The sequence below is a fragment of the Dermochelys coriacea genome, chromosome 1 (assembly GCF_009764565.3).
Source record: "Dermochelys coriacea isolate rDerCor1 chromosome 1, rDerCor1.pri.v4, whole genome shotgun sequence".
NCBI classification, from domain to species: Eukaryota; Metazoa; Chordata; order Testudines; family Dermochelyidae; genus Dermochelys; species Dermochelys coriacea.
The window spans coordinates 78,062,262-78,082,855 of NC_050068.2; the positions used below are offsets into that span (position 1 = coordinate 78,062,262).

The 20,594-nt window shown below is 37.6% G+C and overlaps 1 protein-coding gene across 3 annotated transcripts in view; it reads left to right on the top strand.

Annotated features, from left to right (window-relative positions):
- PIBF1 (progesterone immunomodulatory binding factor 1) overlaps positions 1–20,594 on the top strand; it is a 174,014-nt gene that overhangs the window by 120,216 nt on the left and 33,204 nt on the right. For all 3 annotated transcript variants that reach the window (XM_043504587.1, XM_043504588.1, XM_038400874.2), the window contains exons 14-15: positions 1,540–1,642; positions 15,951–16,081. In XM_043504587.1, the coding sequence (XP_043360522.1) occupies positions 1,540–1,642; positions 15,951–16,081 (234 nt within the window). The remainder of the gene's footprint in view (positions 1–1,539; positions 1,643–15,950; positions 16,082–20,594) is intronic.

Consider the following 20,594-nt stretch of genomic DNA (forward strand, 5'->3'; position numbering starts at 1 on the left):
AGGAGAAATCATAGGAGGGGTATCTTTGTCCATATGTGGGGGCAGCATCCTGATGCGCTGTCTGAGCTGGTACCATTGTTGCTGGTACCATTGCTCACCAGCTTCTGATGGAAGACCACACTGTTTTCTCTCATCCAACAATAGCTGGTGTTCTCAAAGGTCTCATTCATGTTTTCCTGCCATTCAGGGAGACTGCGCTTCCTGAAACCTCAACATCATTTTAGCAGGCTTAATGAGACTTCAGTATATTCCTTGTACCATCTATTCATGAAGACTGCTTTCTTAGGGGCTATTACATCAGCCAGAAGAGTAGGTTAGATTTCAAGGCCCATATGGTGGAACCACCTTAAGCTCCATTCCACAGTGACAAAGTAACTTTAAGAAAAGGAGTACTTGTGGCACCTTAGAGACTAACAAATTTATTTGAGCATAAGCTTTGTGAGCTACAGCTCACTTCATCGGAGCTGTAGCTCATGAAAGCTTATGCTCAAATAAATTTGTTAGTCTCTAAGGTGCCACAAGTACTCCTTTTCTTTTCGCGAATACAGACTAACACGGCTGCTACTCTGAAACCTGTCAAAGTGACTTTAAGACCTCAGCCCAGGTTTTTACCCAGAGTGATTTCTGGCATTCATTCTAACCAGATGATCCACCCATACTGTCTTCTTCCCCAAGCCTCACATTATCCTGGGTGAAGCTAAACTCCACCCCTTGGATGTTGTCAAGTCTCTTTCTTACAATCTGGACAGAACAAAGCCATTTAGGAATTCATCTAGATTGTTCCTAGTATTTTTCAACAGAATGAATGGTCAGCCTATCTCTACTCAGACTGTCAGATAAGTAACCATTATTTAACATCCTGAAGTTCATTTCAATGTTATACATAATTATAATATCACATAAAATTATTTTGTGTAATAATGTACAGTATATTTTTTGTTTTATGAGCAGATAAGAGCCTTCCAATATAATTACTTACATTGAACTAATATAACATTGTAAAATGATAGAGGTAAATTACCTTAGTGAACAACGTATCACAATTACGTTTTTGTGGAGATGTTACTTTGGTGCAGTTAAAATTGTAGCATTGACTTATAGAGCCCTGCGCGGATACAAACATTTGTATCTGCATTTGATCCACAAGCTGTATAAATTGTCTGCAGATTTGCGGGGCTGTACATAACAGCTCCACAGGTCACCACACAACAGTGACACAGGGCTGTGCCAAACCCTCAACTGCCCCCCACTTGTCCCTAGAGACCTCCTGCCGCATGCGCATCCAAGCTGTGATCCATAAGAATGGTCTGTGGATACCCATAGATTTGCAGGGCTCTATTGACTTGTTCTTCCAATTTTGACTATTATTTATAACATTTTACTGTGTATTTTTTACCTCTTTACATTTTAGCATTAATGAAAAATTAAATTCAAGCAAGTTCTCAAAGATAAGTACTAGAATGCATTTTGCATGTTTTGGAAAACATTCCACTTGAACTTTATTTATGTATGTATGCATTTATTTATTTATTGGCACAGTGTTCACTTGGCAAGAAGGTTACTGCAGCTAGAAAAGCAAAACTCATTGCTTGTAAAAGATCTGGAACATCAGAAAGAACAAGTCACACAGATTTCACAAGAGGTAAATTACTTCCACAAAAGAAAAAAATATATAACGAGACTATAAATATTGCAGAGCAGTCCTTTACAGAATAGTTATTTTCTAAACAAAGTTTATTATGTATTTGCTTGCTGTCTAAAAATGACCTTACAATTAACAAAAACACATTTATGCTAAACCTTTTCAAAGCAATTTGTAGTGTATTTTATAACAGAGATCAAAAGGAGAGAATACTTTACAGACTAAACAAAAATATAAACTCTAATTTCTGAGCAGATGACTAACTAGCAAAACTAGTTTGGTATTTTCTATGATGGTTAATTTTTCAACTAGTACCTCATTACTTCTGACACAAGTCTGCTTTTTTAAATCACTTTTTAAGGTATTACTTATCTGTTATAGCTCACTACTTTTGCTATATTTGTTCAGGCCCTTTAGTTTCTTAACACACAAATGTAAGTTTTATCTGGGTGATATCTGATAATATCATTATGCTAATTACTTTCAAGAAAATTCTGTATTCTGTTTTTTAAAAAATGTTCTCTAATGTAATGTTTGTTTAATGATTGATAAGTACCTATATATTTTACAGTACATCATTTTTATCACTTTCCTAGCTAAAGTCATATTACTTTGACATGGAGCGTGAATAATGAAAACAGAGTGAAATCCCACAGACTCAAATTCAGTAATGCCTAGAAATTTTTATATTTTCCTTCAGACTCTCATTTTAAGAATGAAAGAGCTTCATTAGTCTTAAATTATCAGAGGTGACATTACCACCTTATTGAAGTCCCAGGCAGATTATGCTTTAGTTGTCAAGTTTAATAGTTAGATTTTAAGATTATTGTACCACTTAATTTGAATAACAGAACTATACTGTATTCTTACAAATGTCCTTTTAGTTTGGAGCAGTTCTGACTGACATTTCTAGGTGACAAGTTTTGAGGCCTGTCAATCATAAAACTTTAAACACTTTAAAAGCTGTTTTAATTAAGTTGAAGGTAAATTTATAGAAATTTCACTCTGCCAGCCACAGTTTGAATTGGGATGGCGTGCAGAGGAACAGCGTACCCCTACCTCTCTCAAGTTTCCTTCATGTGCTCTAGAAATTAAACTTTTATTGGTTCAAACACCTTAGTGAATGAAAGTAGACAGAGAGTCTGATTAAAGCCAAGGATACAACTTTTCATAACTACACCAGAGAGGTAGGGAAAGGACATCTGGTAGTTACTTCCAAGAAGACCACTGGGCTGATTGTGCCCACAGAAGATCCCATACACAGTTGTAAAGACAGACAGTCTCCCTCCTGCAAAATCTCCCCAAGGATCAGGAATGAACAATTCCAGATTATCTCACTCTCTGTGCATGGAATGAGGCTTTAAACAAGGAGTGCCTCAGCACTAGACACTGAAGCAATCGTTTGCCATACAATGCACAATGGACCAGCCCATTCCATGTCTACACCAGCAACTCTGATCCCCCTACTACCTGCACAGGACACTCGTATACAGTTGCAACAAATGGCTATCAATACCACAATACCATCCCCCACATCCCTGGCCAAATTCTGTGTTCTCTGAAGAAAAAGAAGAACCCATATCACTAGCTGCCACTCTGCAATTTAGGAAAAGTTCTTCCTACCCCCCTAATAGGGCCCTGGCAAAAATCCAGAGGTGGGAAATCTAGCTATAATAACAGAAAAGGGAAAAAATACACCCAAGGGAAGGGTGTTTGAGTTCAGCAGTCTATGCCTGTGAGAAACAATATAAATTGTCCACCCCTCTGTGCCTTTGGACCAGTCAGATGTCCCTGCAGCCCACTAATGGGGCAATCAGGCTTCAGGGGTGAGAAATAATGGCCTTCAAGCTCTTATGAAGACCTCCCTATGCATGAGGGTGCCAGGGTGAGTTGGAGGAGTAGCACTTTTTCCTTCCCCTTGCTGGTCAAGATCCCAGGAATGTTTTTTTTCCTGCTGAATTTCCTTCCCAAATTAAGCAGCACTTTTTTTTATTAAATCCCTTGCAAGGATTACAAGGGAAACTGTTCAAATGTGAATGGAGGGTAAAAATATAACATAATGTACCCAAGTTTGTAGTGATCCTGAAACAGTAATAATTCTTGAGAGGTCTGAGCTGATCCTGTTCATTTCAGTGCGTTATTAATTCAGATATCTACTGATAGTTAAGTGTCAAAATTAACTATTTCACTTTTGTACAAAGCCTGTAGGAAAAGAGAGGGGGATGATCTTTATAGCAAGGTCCATGCAATCTATTTAGGCTCTCCGAGTGTGTATTGTTTGGGAGAGTACAATCCCTTATTGCCTCTCCCCCCACCACAAATCATGAATGAACCGAACCTAGTGTTTCTGTCAGAGCTTCACAGGGCATCTGAGTCCAAAGGAGAGGGAGTCAAGCCCCGCAGAGGACACATGATTATATTTTTAATATATGTTCAATCTACTAAGAATGGCATCTCATGTTGGTATTTCAGACTGAGAGGGGCTTATTTTTTCACTGTAGCTTGGAAGGTTGCCCTTACCTTTTGATTTCCAATTGGATTCCTTTTGTGTCCTCGCTAAAAATGGGGGTGGAGGGAAGGTTGGAAAGCTGATACTCTCTTAAAAGTGAATTGAGGAAATTAGTTTGAGATCAAATGAAGAGAATGTGAAATTCCAAGAGACCCCTTAAGCACTGACTAATATGGTGATAGTTCTGTATTATCTAGGCTTCAGTGATATTCTTCTTTGACCCAAGTATGACTGTAGATCTGCCAGGTGTTCATGCCTTATGGCTACTCACATGTTTAAAGTTATGGTTTTGAGACATCGGTTAAGTGATCATAAACCAAGGAAAAATATTTTCTTTGTTTACTGGTGAAGACTGTGAAGAAAATAAAAATTGGTTCAAGTCAGTAACTGAAACAATGATAATTCCTAAAAAACAAAAAATTGGGTTTGGTTTGGTTTTGATTTCAGGAAGAATATTCCTGAAAGTTTGGGTTTAAAATAGCACTATCATGTAAAAAAAAATTTTTTAAAGTCATCTGATTTGTTAACATGGGAGATTTGAACTTTTGAAATTATTGTTAAATTAGTATTATATCACAAACAAATAGGGAAATCTTAGTGATTCTGTTCACCTGATATATTAAGCCACCTTCTATCTTTTCATAAGCTCTTAAGCAGATGAGCACTTAGGGCTTGATCCACAGCCTACTGATTTCAACTAATTTTAAACATTTTTTTTAGAAGTTCCTGTACAAGGCTAAAACATTGTGTTTAATACTACACACAAAGCTCCTCTGATTATCAAGTAGAATGGAAGCTAGCTTCTCAAGGACAGAAGGCTCCTATTCTGCTCCTATTCTGTTACATGTGGTATCTTTCTTCAGAAAGATGGCTACTCTAAGCAGGAGGTTTAGAAATATGCATTATATTTAGTAAAATTGTATTCAGTGTTCTTGTTACTGTTTTGGACCTAAAGAAGAGCTCTGTGTAGACTCAAAAGCTTTTCTCTCATCTACAGAAGTTGGTCCAATAAAAGATATTACCTCACCCACCTTGCCTCTTTAATTCAGTAAAATTAACAGTTACTATACAATGAGAAATTTGTTTCTTACATTAGAAATGAATTTAAGGCTACAAAGAGGCAGGCAAGGGTTGGAGATTCTAAAAAATCAAATAGAGCAGTGAAACCATTGAAAAAAGATTATTTGTTGTCTTTTTGTTGTTGTTGTTGTTGTTGTTACAAGGACTAACACTGAGAAATTATTGACAATATATATTTTTCATAATAGATTCATAGATACTAAGGTCAGAAGGGACCATTCTGATCATCTAGTCCGACCTCCTGCACAGCGCAGGCCACAGAATCTCACCCACCCACTCCTACGAAAAACCTCACCTATGTCTGAGCTATTGAAGTCCTCAAATCGTGGTTTAAAGACTTCAAGGAGCAGAGAAGCCTCCCTCAAGTGACCCGTGCCCCATGCTACAGAGGAAGGCGAAAAACCTCCAGTGCCTCTCCAATCTGCCCTGGAGGAAAATTCCTTTCCGACCCCAAATATGGCTAAACCCTGAGCATATGGGCAAGATTCACCAGCCAGATACTACAGAAAATTCTTTCCTGGGTAACTCAGATCCCATCCATCTAATATCCCATCTCAGGGGATTAGTCCTATTTACCCTGAATATTTAAAGATCAATTACTTACCAAAATCACATTATCCCATCATACCATCTCCTCCATAAACTTATCGAGTAGAATCTTAAAGCCAGATAAATCTTTTGCCCCCCACTGCTTCCCTTGGAAGGCTATTCAAAAACTTCACTCCTCTGATGGTTAGAAACCTTCGTCTAATTTCAAGTCTAAACTTCCTGGTGGCCAGTTTATACCCATTTGTTCTTGTGTCCACGTTGGTGCTGAGCTTAAATAATTCCTCTCCCTCTCCTGTATTTATCCCTCTGATATATTTATAGAGAACAATCATATCTCCCCTCAGCCTTCTTTTAGTTAGGCTAAACAAGCCAAGCTCCTTAAGTCTCCTTTCATAAGACAAGTTTTCCATTCCTCGGATCATCCTATAAGCCCTTCTCTGTACCTGCTCCAGTTTGAATTCATCCTTTTTAAACATGGGAGACCAGAACTGCACACAGTATTCTAGGTGAGGTCTCACCAGTGCCTTGTATAATGGTACTAAAACCTCCTTATCCCTACTGGAAATGCCTCTCCTGATGCATCCCAAAACCGCATTAGCTTTTTTCACAGCCATATCACATTGGCAGCTCATAGTCATCCTATGATCAACCAATTCTCCAAGGTCCTTCTCCTCTTCCGTTACTTCTAATTGATGCGTCCCCAACTTATAACTAAAATTCTTGTTATTAATCCCTAAATGCATAACCTTACACTTCTCACTATTAAATTTCATCCTATTACTATTACTCCAGTTTACAAGGTCATCCAGATCCTCCTGTATAATATCCCGATTCTTCTCCGAATTGGCAATACCTCCCAGCTTTGTATCATCTGCAAACTTTATTAGCGCACACCCACTTTTTGTGCCAAGGTCAGTAATAAAAAGATTAAATAAGATTGGTCCCAAAACCGATCCCTGAGGAACTCCACTGGTAACCTCCCTCCAGCCTGACAGTTTGCCTTTCAGTAGGACCCGTTGCAGTCTCCCCTTTAACCAATTCCTTATCCACCTTTTGATGTTCATATTGATCCCCATCTTCTCCAATTTAACTAATAATTCCCCATGTGGCACGGTATCAAATGCCTTACTGAAATCTAGGTAAATTAGATCCACTGCATTTCCTTTATCTAAAAAAATCTGTTACTTTTTCAAAAAAGGAGATTAGGTTGGTTTGGCACGATCTACCTTTTGTAAAACCATGTTGTATTTTGTCCCATTTACCATTGACTTCGATGTCCTTAACTAATTTCTCCTTCAAAATTTTTTCCAGGACCTTGCATGCTACAGATGTCAGACTAACTGGCCTGTAGTTACCCGGATCACTTTTTTTTCCTTTCTTAAAAATAGGAACTATATTAGCAATTCTCCAATCATTCGGTACTACTCCTGAGTTTACAGATTCATTAAAAATTCTTGCTAATGGGCTTGCAATTTCAGGTGCCAATTCCTTTAATATTCTTGGATGAAGATTATCTGGACCCCCCGATTTAATCCCATTAAGCTGTTTTGAGTTTTGCTTCTACCTCAGATATGGTAATATCTACCTCCATATCCTCATTCCCATTTGTCATGCTACCATTATCCCTAATAATACTTTGTGACTTGATACATTCATATTTATCTCTATAATGTTTGTTTCCAAGAAACTAGTAGTAAATGAGTGGTAGCATCATAAAGAAATGAGAAACTACTTAAGCCCTCTGTCTTAATCTGTAACCAGAAAAAATATTTTGAATTTTTTTATTGTTAATCTATTTTTTCTGTTTCTCATTCACCCTTTCGTATGCTAAAAAGAACACTTAAAATTGGCAGTTTTCCATTTTTACAAAGTATAACCCCAATCTTGCAAAGACTAGTTAACTTTAAGCATAGTAGTACTGTTGAACTCAGTAAGACAACTCACCTGTTTAAAGTTAAATGTGTGTAAGATTTTTCAAGATCAGGGCCTGTGTGCAGTAATTAAAACATATGGGTTGCCATTCTTGCTCAGGTCAAATAGAAGCAGTATTGGAGCTCTCAGTCTTGGAGTTGAGGACTGTTATGTACACCTGAGCCTGCAAGTCCCCATGGTTTTTCTTTCAACATGTAGGCAAAATTAGAGCTCCTACATGAAACGTTTACTTCTCAACCTTCCTTAGGATCTCCAGTATTCTTTTCTTTGACCACATTTAAATGTAATATTTCTGTCTCTTGGTTCTTCCCTTTTTTTGGTAGTTCATTTTCTGGTCTTCCTCACTGTATGTTCCCTTGCCAGGTAAGTCTTTTGCTTCCACTTTTACCACTCATCAAAATACAGTTCTGACACATCCCTCTGTTGTAGTGGACAAATCTCAGTGATAGTTCCTCAGTTGTTGATAATAGTCAGGTCTAGAGATGATTCTGACAAATATAGCAAAAATAAGTGACTCGGCAACATGAAGGCAGATGAAACTAAATGTACACAAGGGCAAGGTAATGCATATTGAAAGAAACAATCTGAACTACAATTATAGCATATAATTAAACTTTGGAAGTCATTATTTAAGGCAGGAGTGTAGCTGGATTCAAAGAAGGATTCGATATTTTCATGATCACTAAGATCATCAGATGCAACATGTGAAAATGTGAGGAATATCAACCTTCATTCTTTGGGGCAAAAACTACTGATTGTGTGGAGTTAGCGAGAGACTACCTTATACATATATTAATGAATAATTCTTCATTTTGTTGTTTTACACCTTCTGAAACTTGCAGTGCTGGACTGGGGCTGGATTAGATTGGTTTAATTTGATATGGCAGTTCCTGTGTTCTGTATTCCATTTGACAGGCCACCCTGCAAGTTAAGATTAATATTCCAAGCTTTAAATGGATCTCTATTGCAGCTGTTATATGAAGACTCATTTTGTCATCTTAATAAAAAGACTCTTTGACAGTTCTTAGGCTTGGAAAGCTAGTGGATATCGAGCTCTATTTCTGATTCCTCATCAATTGATTAAAGGTATTTGATCTCTCTCTTTTTTTTCCTCTAAAATGAACTTGGAATTTCTCTACAGAGCAGAAATAGCTATTTTGCCTCCTTGGGTTTTTTTTCAAATGGGAATGAGAGAAGATTACTGTGCATTCTCTAGATTTTAGGAAAGTCATAAAATATTATTTAAGTAGGACTAGTTTCTTAAGGAAATAAGATTTTTGGGGGGGTTTTTAAGCAGAAAAAAAATGAGACAGCTGATTTCTGTCATCTTTGGCAAATGTGGATTGTTTCATCTATCCAAGAATTTTATAAACTAACTAGAAAAATGTCTCCCTCTTCAGTTAAAGTTCATTCTGTTAGAACTGTCTGTATCTGGGCATTCAAAGGTATTCCCTGGCAGGAATGGTCAGACAGTAGCTTATATGTCTACACACACCAAGATTTGACAGTAGAAGTATCTGATGTTTGGTATTCAGTCCACACTTCTTTTGGAGAATGATTTTGTAATCACTTGTGATGCAGTCCTGCCATGTAACATTTAGCACTGTCTTTAGTTCCAATAATTCTGTAATTTTTTCAGGGAATAAAATAGGAATGATTTGTTTCGTACATGGTAAAAGGTTCTGAGAGTAATGGAAAAAAAAATCAATTAATGTACATGAGATAGACTAACAAATGCAATAGCATGGTTCCCAGAATTAGTTGTTTGAGATTGTCAGAGTTTGAAGTTCCACTAGATAGTACATTTATTTTTAAAAAGTACAATACTAAAACTAAGTCAGTTGCTTTCAATAAGATGAACAAATTGAGGTGCCTACACTAGTTTTTTTGCACATTTGTTCCTGCACCAATGTAAAAATGTAAAAAGTAACTTGCACTGGAGTGTTGCCAAGTATTGCAACTTTATCATGGTAAATACTGGTTTTTTTAAAGCCACAGGTGCAGGAATCTGGTTATTTCCTGAGAATCTCAGCTTTCATATTTTTTTTTTAAAGTGAAGTTTTAACTGTCAGGGTTGTTGAGAAAAGCTTGATAATATGAACCCTAACTGCTTCAATGCCAAAAGACAAATAAAAACTCAATGTGTTAATTTTCCGATCTCATTAATTTTAAGCCATTCAAGATTTTTCGGAGCATGACATGGTTTGTGAATGCTTAGGTTAGTATTACTGAGTGCTTCTTACTTCCGTTTCTTTCCAAAGGTCTGGCTTATTCTGCAAGTGTGTGTGTGTTGGTTACACTAGTGGAACAACACTGATATAAACACACCAGTTAAAATCAAAAAGGTAGCATTTTCCCTGTGTTCTGACCCTTGCCTGTATGCTGGGTAAAGGAGCTGGTGTGGTGTAAAGGGGTTCTAAAAGCCCCTGAGCTAGCCAAGGGCAAATTCCTTCAGCACAGAAACTGAGGAAGACTGAAGCAGGCTACATTCCAGGACCCCCTCATTAGCTCTGGTGTGGGGGATGAGGCTGCAATATACAATGTTGCAGAAAATGTGGACAGCATGGCTGGAGACAGGCTCTACCGTAGACAGCCCTGGAGGGCTACCTGTAGTGCACTGGAGACTGCATCAGTCTCCAGAATAGCTCAGAATCAGAAAGTACAAAGGTTGTTTTAAAATACCTTTCTCTTATTTCTCCTTAGTCTGTGAGTTCTGTGCTGTGCCTCTTAGAGTATGTGTACACTGTAACAGGGAGTCAGAGTAGCAGCCGTGTTAGTCTGTATTCACAAAAAGAAAAGGAGTACTTGTGGCACCTTAGAGACTAGCAAATTTATTAGAGCATAAGCTTTCGTGAGCTACAGCTCACTTCATCGGATGCATTTGGTGGAAAAAGCAGAGGAAAGATTTATATACACACACACACACACACAGAGAGAACATGAAACAAGGGGTTTATCATACACACAGTAAGGAGAGTGATCACTTAAGATAAGCCATCACCAGCAGCGGGGGGGGGGGGGGGAGGGAGGGGGAGGAAAACCTTTCATGGTGACAAGCAAGGTAGGCTAATTCCAGCAGTTAACAAGAATATCAGAGGAACAGTGGGAGGTGGGGTGGGAGGGAGAAATACCATGGGGAAATAGTTTTACTTTGTGTAATGACTCATCCATTCCCAGTCTCTATTCAAGCCTAAGTTAATTGTATCCAGTTTGCAAATTAATTCCAATTCAGCAGTCTCTCGTTGGAGTCTGTTTTTGAAGCTTTTTTGTTGAAGTATAGCCACTGTTAGGTCTGTGATCGAGTGACCAGAGAGATTGAAGTGTTCTCCAACTGGTATTTGAATGTTATAATTCTTGACGTCTGATTTGTGTCCATTCATTCTTTTACGTAGAGAGTGTCCAGTTTGGCCAATGTACATGGCAGAGGGGCATTGCTGGCACATGATGGCATATATCACATTGGTAGATGCGCAGGTGAACGAGCCTCTGATAGTGTGGCTGATGTGATTAGGCCCTATGATGGTATCCCCTGAATAGATATGTGGACAGAGTTGGCAACGGGCTTTGTTGCAAGGATAGGTTCCTGGGTTAGTGGTTCTGTTGTGTGGTGTGTGGTTGCTGGTGAGTATTTGCTTCAGATTGGGGGGCTGTCTGTAAGCAAGGACTGGTCTGTCTCCCAAGATCTGTGAGAGTGATGGGTCGTCCTTCAGGATAGGTTGTAGATCCTTGATGATGCGTTGGAGAGGTTTTAGTTGGGGGCTGAAGGTGATGGCTAGTGGCGTTCTGTTGTTTTCTTTGTTGGGCCTGTCCTGTAGTAGGTGACTACAACAGAACGCCACTAGCCATCACCTTCAGCCCCCAACTAAAACCTCTCCAACGCATCATCAAGGATCTACAACCTCTCCTGAAGGACGACCCATCACTCTCACAGATCTTGGGAGACAGACCAGTCCTTGCTTACAGACAGCCCCCCAATCTGAAGCACTACTTTTTTTTTTTTCCACCAAATGCATCCGATGAAGTGAACTGTAGCTCACGAAAGCTTATGCTCTAATAAATTTGTTAGTCTCTAAGGTGCCACAAGTACTCCTTTTCTATTTCCCCATGGTATTTCTCCCTCCCACCCCACCTCCCACTGTTCCTCTGATATTCTTGTTAACTGCTGGAATTAGCCTACCTTGCTTGTCACCATGAAAGGTTTTCCTCCTTCCCCCCCCCCCCCCGCTGGTGATGGCTTATCTTGAGTGATCACTCTCCTTACAGTGTGTATGATAAACCCATTGTTTCATGTTCTCTCTGTGTGTGTGTATATATAAATCTCTCCTCTGCTTTTTCCACCAAATGCATCCGATGAAGTGAGCTGTAGCTCACGAAAGCTTATGCTCTAATAAATTTGTTAGTCTCTAAGGTGCCACAAGTACTCCTTTTCTTTTTGTAACAGGGAGTGTGTTTGGAAAGGTTCTTATAAAAGATACTTGAAAGATAACCTATAACAAAAAAGGGAAAGTATTTGATTGTTAACTGACGTGAGACAGTATGAAATTAAAAACTATTTTATTTTGTTTAAAACTATATTGTGCTTGTTTAAATCTGTGCTATGTTTGCATTCCTATTAAGTAATGGTTATAGAGTAAGAACAAAGGCTCATGTCATTTTTACTAATTAGCAAAAATTGTATTATCAGAAGAAAATTTTAATATTCAATGTAATGGATCATATAAAATTGTACTGTTGCACTTGAGTTATATTTGAGTATTATTTTTGTTGCATTTTTCAGTTACATCATCATCATTTATTAAAGTAGGTGCTCTTTTCTAGCATATGGATGAGTCTAAAAATAAAACCATAACAGTGCTGTTTGCCTTTCAAAGGTGAAGAATGGCAGGCTAATGTAAATGGGCTCAATTTTTTCTTAGCATTGTTACAATATATATTTTATTGTAATACCATATTCATGAACTTACTTTGATTGCTGACTGACATTTTTACTTATGTATTTTCACATATTAGGAAGCACAGCTACAGCATTTAAAGATAATTGAACTTGGAATTGGAAACTTGTTTGACTTTGTGGGAGATAAAATGGAAATGTTTATAGCAATAAATGATAGCTTTTAACAGATTTGAGGTTTAACAATGGTAGGTTTAAAATACTCAGTAATTCCCTGAAACACTGGCTAAATTAATAAATTACATAAGTATCTAAAATATCATCTGAAGTACATAAAAACTGTTATGCAGTCAAACAAAATCAGATGATATTCTGAACGTGTGCTAATTTTAGTAAACGTGAGAAGAGAGTAGTATGTTATTACCTTGATTTTAATATTGAGAATTTGATTTAACATTCAGAAACTATGAAGGAATTTTAAAAAAGTTTGAGGGATAATTTGTTTATTACATGTCTGTGAAAAACTATAAAAGTTAATACAGTAAACCAAAGAATAGCAGCAAGGATAAACAGTAAACAAGGAAATCACAAAGGATCTGAAAAGGGAAGGACTAATAGGAATACAAGCGAAAGATAAAACAATAGATTAGAGGGCCAAAAATGAGTTAAGATCAAATAATATAGTCTATATCTCAGAAACAGAATACTTTTCACTTGTGTCTGTGGCAGTAAATTAAAACAATTCTCTTAAAATTAATGAGCCAGATCTTGACCCATGATATGGCCCCTTTGTGTTGCTCCTGCAGCATACCGGGTCTACACAGGTGTGCTAAATGAGCATTCCTTCCGTGTGTGAAACTCTGTCTTTCATAGAGTCAATTGTGTTGGCTAGGGGATGTGGCAGAAGTTAGAGGGGGCAATGGCCAGTGAGTTCTAACAATCTCCACTTGGCATAATGGTTTCTACACCAGGCCGGGAACTATAAGAAGTCGGGTAGTGGATTAACTTTAAGGGAGTGGTGGGTACTTATGACCTCTGACAATCAGGCTTCTAATTTAGCTGACATTATTTAGCTAATTTATGGTTTAGGTTTCTACCTTTAGACTTAAAAATTTAGGCCTTTCTTACAATATCTTATAATGGGGAATTTGAAGGCTGTACTTGACATGGTACATGTGAAAAAAAATGAAATGAATGTTCTACATTGGAAGCTGATACATAGAAGTTAAAAGAAAGACTAGTTACACAGAAAAAAAGTTGGTAAATGCAATATTTTTACACTTGAAAAGTGTGAGAATGCACTTCAGTTAATGTTTGAATACCATTTTGAAGTTGTGGAACACAGTATAAATAGCTAAGTGTTATTTTAGCAAATCAGTTTCATAAGATGTCAAAAGGAAAACATACTTGTAAGTGATCACCCTTTAATAAATCCATACTTAGTACAGCTCAAAACCATTGCTACCTCCTGTCATCTGCTCCATTGGTGAATTATGTGTTCCTCATTTGCAAAGCAAATTGAGACACAAGGGGCTTGTCTTAATTAAAATATGTATCATGTCTAAACATGATAATGGAGAGTTATCTGACAGTACTGGCTATGAATGGCCAGTAAGAGTAGACCAGGGCATGATATGTCCTGTATCATGTTAATGATTCAATTGTCTAGTGAAGGCAAGGCGGTATTATAGGGTAGGAAACCCTGATTACGACAGTATTATTGGAGACTTTTCTAGTACTGAACTATGAATTATCATGATTTATCATCTAAGTGTAAAGTGAGTCTGGTTCTCCATTGCCTTATACTTTGTGCAGTTATTCGTGCTCATGCAAAGTTGGTGTAAAATGCTAGCAGATCAGAATGGTAATGTTTTGTACTCTGATTGCATATGTCTAATGACTATCCAAGGTGCAAAGTCAATATAGAGTCATGCCCAATATCTCTAGTAGATACAACCGAGGACTAGTGAAATATTCTAGTATCACTTTTATAAAGGTATCTCACATGCTATTTCCTATAGTATTGATTGTAGTGTTTTTCCAAATAGACTATATGAATTAACTTACATTTTATTACTAATTGTGATTATAAATCATGACTGTAGGTGAATTATTGCAGTATAATAATGATCCAGTCGTATAACCAGCTATTAGACCATATTAATTTTAAAAAATGACAATTCATGCAAGTATATGGTACAAAAGCTTTATTGTAATGAAATACCTTTAATAAAGGATACTGAAAGCCTGCAGATGGGCTTTTCTCCCATCATCTTCTGCTTCAAAAGTCTTAAAATATTTGAATATTTTGGGATTCAGAAATTTAGTGAGTAAATATTTAGAATGAAAGACTGTTCATCAATTATAGTTTCTAATTTAGCATGTTAGTTACAAACAAAATCTGTTTGGTGTAATATACACTACAATTTATTAAACTAAACTAGAAAGATTTACTTTATGAAATAGGGATTTTGTTTTTATAAAATGTATTAACTATAAAGAAGAAAACCACAAGTTGTAGGTGTTAGCATTTCATGGACTAACCTGAAATGCAACTATTGGAAAAATACAAATGGACTGATGTGTGATTCTTGAATACTTTCCTATGCTAATTTTCCACTTGAGGCACACCTATCACCAACAACTTACTTGGAATTTTTGACTAATTCTGTGTGTCATGATTTATTATTTATTTGTATTGAGGTAGCATCTTGAAGCCATAATCAAGCATTGTGTCCTTGTACTAGGTGCTGTACACATGCATTTGATAAAAAGCGTTACCCGTCCCAAAAAGTTTGCAATCTTAGAAGATGACAAAAGCCCAACAGATGGATAAAACAAATGGGGAGGGAAGGGAGGAGTCATCAATATAAACAAGATAGCTGAAGTCATGTTTACAGATAAGATCACCCAAAGATAGGGCTTAGAGAAAAGGAAAGGAAAAAAGACAGAGCCTTTGAGGACCCCACCAAATGAGACTGAATACAGACTATGGAGTCATGAAAGCCAGGGCAGACAAGTGCTCAAGAAGAGGGGTGTTTCAGTGGTGTCGAAGACAGCCAAGATATTGAGGAAGATGAAGTGGAGAAAAGACTCTGAGACTTGAACGGTAGGAGGCCATTAAAAATCCTGGTGACAACAGTTTCAGTGGAGTATAGAGGTCAGAAATCAGATTCAAATGGATCTAGAATCAAATTAGAGGAGAGGAGCAGTTGTAGATTAAAGGGAATTGGCATCATGGTTTGAGGGGGTTGCATGTTTTTATTGTCAGATTATCCCTTTTATATGATCACAGTGTGGTGTACTACTTTATAATTTTTAAATAAATGCGTTTTTTCTTTTGTCAGCTTCACAGAGCCAATTCTTTGTTGAGTCAAGTACAACAGCCATACAAGTACCTCATTGAGTCTGTACAACAGAGAGATTCTCAGATAGATTTACAGAAAGAACATATTGCACAACTTGAGAAAGATGTCAGGTAAATACCAAAACATTTTGTGTGTGTCATTTTTATATTTGTCTGCATCCCAACTTAGAAAATTATATTAGTGTCATAACATTTGACACTTTGCCACTGCATCATTCTCTAAACCAGTTTTACATACTGAAGTTCTCGCATCCCGGTTTTTCCTCAGTCTCACAGAGCTGGAGAGAGGCAATAGGGAAAGAGTTGGATTTAAAGAGGAGTTTGGAGTTGGGGAGAGACAGTGGGAAGAAAAGGAAGGTCATGGGAGCATAGAGGAACAAACCAGACTTCATATGGAATCAGGGAAATAGTTTGGAGCCAGAGAGAGATTATATGATAGAGCTGTCCTTTGAGCTGGGAGAGGTACAATCTGAGGCATAAATGAAAGACAAGTCCCAGAGTTCATTTCTGAAGCAAAGTTAAAATTTTAACTATTCAGTAGTTATATAGTAACTACTTAAGAGATGCATACATTCACACCACTGTGAAACAACCACTGTCAGTAAAAGTCTTCCCCTTCAGACTATACAGCACTGGGAATGCAGAACTGGGACTTGGCTGTAGTGGCAGCATACCACTTTAGATGACAGGGAATGAATATGTATCCACACATGGATGGTTGTTTGATTTGGAGGAATCTCTGGAAAGAAAGTACAGTTGAGTGGAATGCATGTGTATAACCACTTGAAGAGGAACCATCTGTTTCAAACGATAGATATGCAGATAAACTGGATAGAAAACCACCCCAGATATCTCCAATGAAAGGTGATATCCCACATCTTTCATTGGGGATATCTCTGATTCAATAGAAGTCAATATTTTCCTTCCAAAGGAAAGAGTTTTTTTGACGTTTTCCCAAGCTCCTCTTGAAACAGAAACTGCAAAAGTTAATGCGCTTTTTTGACAAACCTCATTGCCTCTTTCACGTATGTGATATTTTATACGCAAATGTGGATGAAACCATTAAAAACTGGGTGTGATTACATATACAGCATGAATGCATTTTTGACTCTTGTTCTGAAAGTCCAAAAGTCTCTCAAAGTGGTGGATATAAAAGGGCAATTTGCTTAAGGGAGTCTTTTTCAATCTGCATCTCTATCACCAATAGTTATCATAGATGCCTCCAATCTTGGTTGAGGAGATCATTTCTGATATTCCTTGACTGAAGACTAAATAAATGTGTTAAAACTTAATTCATTGGCTGATTGGTGTTTGTGGCCTCCCAATTCTAGGGGATTTGGGAGCTAAGGTAATTGTCCTCAACCAGATTAGAAAGAAACCACTAGCAGTGATGAAAGTTTGGCCATGTGAGGTCTTGATCTCTGAGCCCAAGATTTAGAGCCTTTTCCAGCTGGCATGCAGAAATGATTGGTATGTTGGATGCTGTGATTTGGAGTGCCAAATCAGGACTTTCCTTAATGATAATGAAGAAAGATAAGCTCCTTCCCAAAATTGACCTTGGAAGGACTTCCTGCTCTCTGATATTATTTGGTAGTTACTAGTATGCATGTTAATAAAGTTGTCTCTGATAGATCCACTTTTCCACTAATTTAATTTGTGTGTATCGCATCTGCCATATTTGCAGTAGTGTACATTTTTTTCCCTTTACTCCAACAATGGATGAACACCAAGAACAAAGCTGTTCTAAATCTGGAAATTGGCACTTTCTGACAATTCTGTATTCACAGTACTGACTGAAGACTGAGATCTGGTCTACACTAGAGTTAGGTCAACATAACCATAAGGCAATTTACGTCAACATAACTATGTAAGTGTCTACACTAGAATGGTGCTCCCACTGATGTAAGTCATAGAATCATAGAAGATTAGGGTTGGAAGAGACTTCAGTAGGTCATGTAGTCTAACCCCCTGCTCAAAGCAGGACCAACCCCAACTAAATCATCCCAGCCAGGGCTTTGTCAAGCTGGGCCTTAAAAACCTCCAAGGATGGAGACTGCATCACCTCCCTAGGTAACCCATTCCAGTACCCCAATCGTACGGGACTACACAAGTCGCCCACCACATCAACCTAATAACTCCATCTCTTCAAAAGGCGTAACACTTAGGTCGATGTAGTTAGGAAAATGTATTACTTAAATCATGTGTTGGCTGTCAGCCTTGCACAGGGCTCACAACCCAGAGCCCCCCCGCTGGGACTGACAGCCTGGAGCCCTGCTGCCAGCTCCCAGCTAGGGATTGGGCAGGAGTGGAGGGACAGCCTGAGCCTGGCTCCTTCCCGGTGAGGGATTGAGGAATGGGGTCAGGGGAGCCTGAGCCCAGCTGCCTCCTGGTGAGAGATGGGTGGGGGGCGGGATTTAATTACTGTGGTGTCTGTAGGTTCACCTAACTTTTATGTGAACTTAATTTTGTAGTGTAGACAAACCCTGAGTTAACAAAACAAAATGAAATAGCACAGTTTCATCCTTAAATTTGCTCATAAGCAAAAATTAGAACACTGCTATAGCTTCACTTTATGGAGCAATCATGATTTGTTGATTCAAAAGGGAAAGAAGCAGTATAACTGGAATATATTTAATTCAGCAGATGAAACTGAACTTCAGACATGAGCTTCTGACTAATAATTAACAGTGAAGTATACTCTTGCACAATATACTGTAAAGGTATACAAGGAACTTCATGTTGTGGTTTCTTTAAGTTTGTGAGTCATGCACAAGAACTCCAACTCTAAAAGGTTGGCTTCTGCTGTTTATAAAATACATAAGTCCAAGAAAAACTAAAGTATCACTGAGTAACAAGACATGCATATAGAAAGAACACTGAGTTCAGTAGCTTCAGTATGTGTTAAAAATAACAGAGGATAAAAGTACTGCCTAAATTAAAAATATATAATTAAAATAGTTTAAAATGTAATGAGACTTTGAAAACCTAGCTTAAGCAGTATGAATCAAGTTGCAGGACACTTCCTGGGAAAGTAATGATTGCCTGGAAGGAGCTGGTGGCCCTAAAGCACAATCAAGGGCTATTTACTTGAACAGGTTGTTAATTCCCAGGAAGTACCCAAATCCAAAATCGATGTTGCTATTCTAAAATGGAAAAAGCCATAGGTATATGGCCATTTTTAAAAAATGTGTGATGCAGTTGATTGATCGTTTCTATAAAATTTATACCCTAAACATTAAACATTTGGTGTGCTTGCATCATATCTAAATATTCCATTCAGTTTATAATGTGTTTCCTTCTTAGACTGTTTGAGTTTCATAATCTGTTTTTACTGCTATATGACTAGTAATTTTACTGTGATGTTGATTTCAAGTTTAACCTGTTGTGAAGGTTATTTGGTTTGGTCATGTGATGCTGACATCAGTCCCCTTTTTCTGAATTCTTGGGACTATGGAAACAAAATTGGGCAAGAGCATATACAAATCTTACGGGTCTGTCAATGCGGCATTTATTCCTGGAGTCTGACGCTAAAGCTGAATATGGAAATACATTTAATTAAACTGGAAAAGAATATAAGAACGGCCATACTGGGTCAGACCAAAAGTCCATCCAGCCCAGTATCCTCTCTACCGACACTGGCCAATGTCAGGTGCCCCAGAGGGAGTGAACCTAACAGTAATGATCTAGTGATCTCTCTCCTGCCATCCATCTCCACCCTCTGACAAACAGAGGCTAGGGACACCATTCCTTTACCCATCCTGGCTAATAGCCATTAATGGACTTAACCGCCATTAATTTATCCAGTTCTCTTTTAAACCCTGTTATAGTCCTAGCATTCACACCTCCTCCAGAATAGCTGCCTAGAATCAGAATTTATAGAGAAAATTATTTTACAAGTTAATACAGTGATGTAAGCTAACAAAAGGAAGGAAAATTAATGTTAAGCATGACACTGGGTCTTTAATACATCCCATTGTTCCAAAGTTATATGCATGTTCAAGATAAACCTGAGATTGTGGATGCTACCATAGTACTAAATAATATGTGGCAAAAATAATTTTTTTTACTACTTCTACACAAAGCTAAGAGAGTGCAAGCTGGACTGTCATGCATCATCAACAGAATTTATAAAAATCCAATTACATGGCTATCAGTTACACTATCGCAAATCCAGTTGAGGCAAAAATTACACAGCAGAGAGTGAGGATTTAATATGCTTTGCCAAACCTTTACTACTAGTGATGATGCATAAGAATGAGAGAACACCTCAGGTTCGAGGGCTAGAAGTAAACAAATCTATTTTTGCTTGTAAAATTGAGAAAATTTTATCTAGAAGTTACTGACACAATAAAAATAGATTTCTCTGATGTCAGTTCTAAAGAGAAGAATCACACTTTAAATCAAATCAGGTTTTTTTTTAACTGTGGTGTTGTATGTAAATGAATCAGTGATCTTCAATTCTGTTATTTGATTAAAGCAAGCATTCACATATACCCGTCTTTTCAGATGCATTAACAACCTACAATTTTTGCATAAAGGATTATTTTATACAATTGCTTGAGCACATTCATTATTGCCAGTATTTAGCTTTAAAAATGCATGTTTCAACCAGACAAGATTAGAA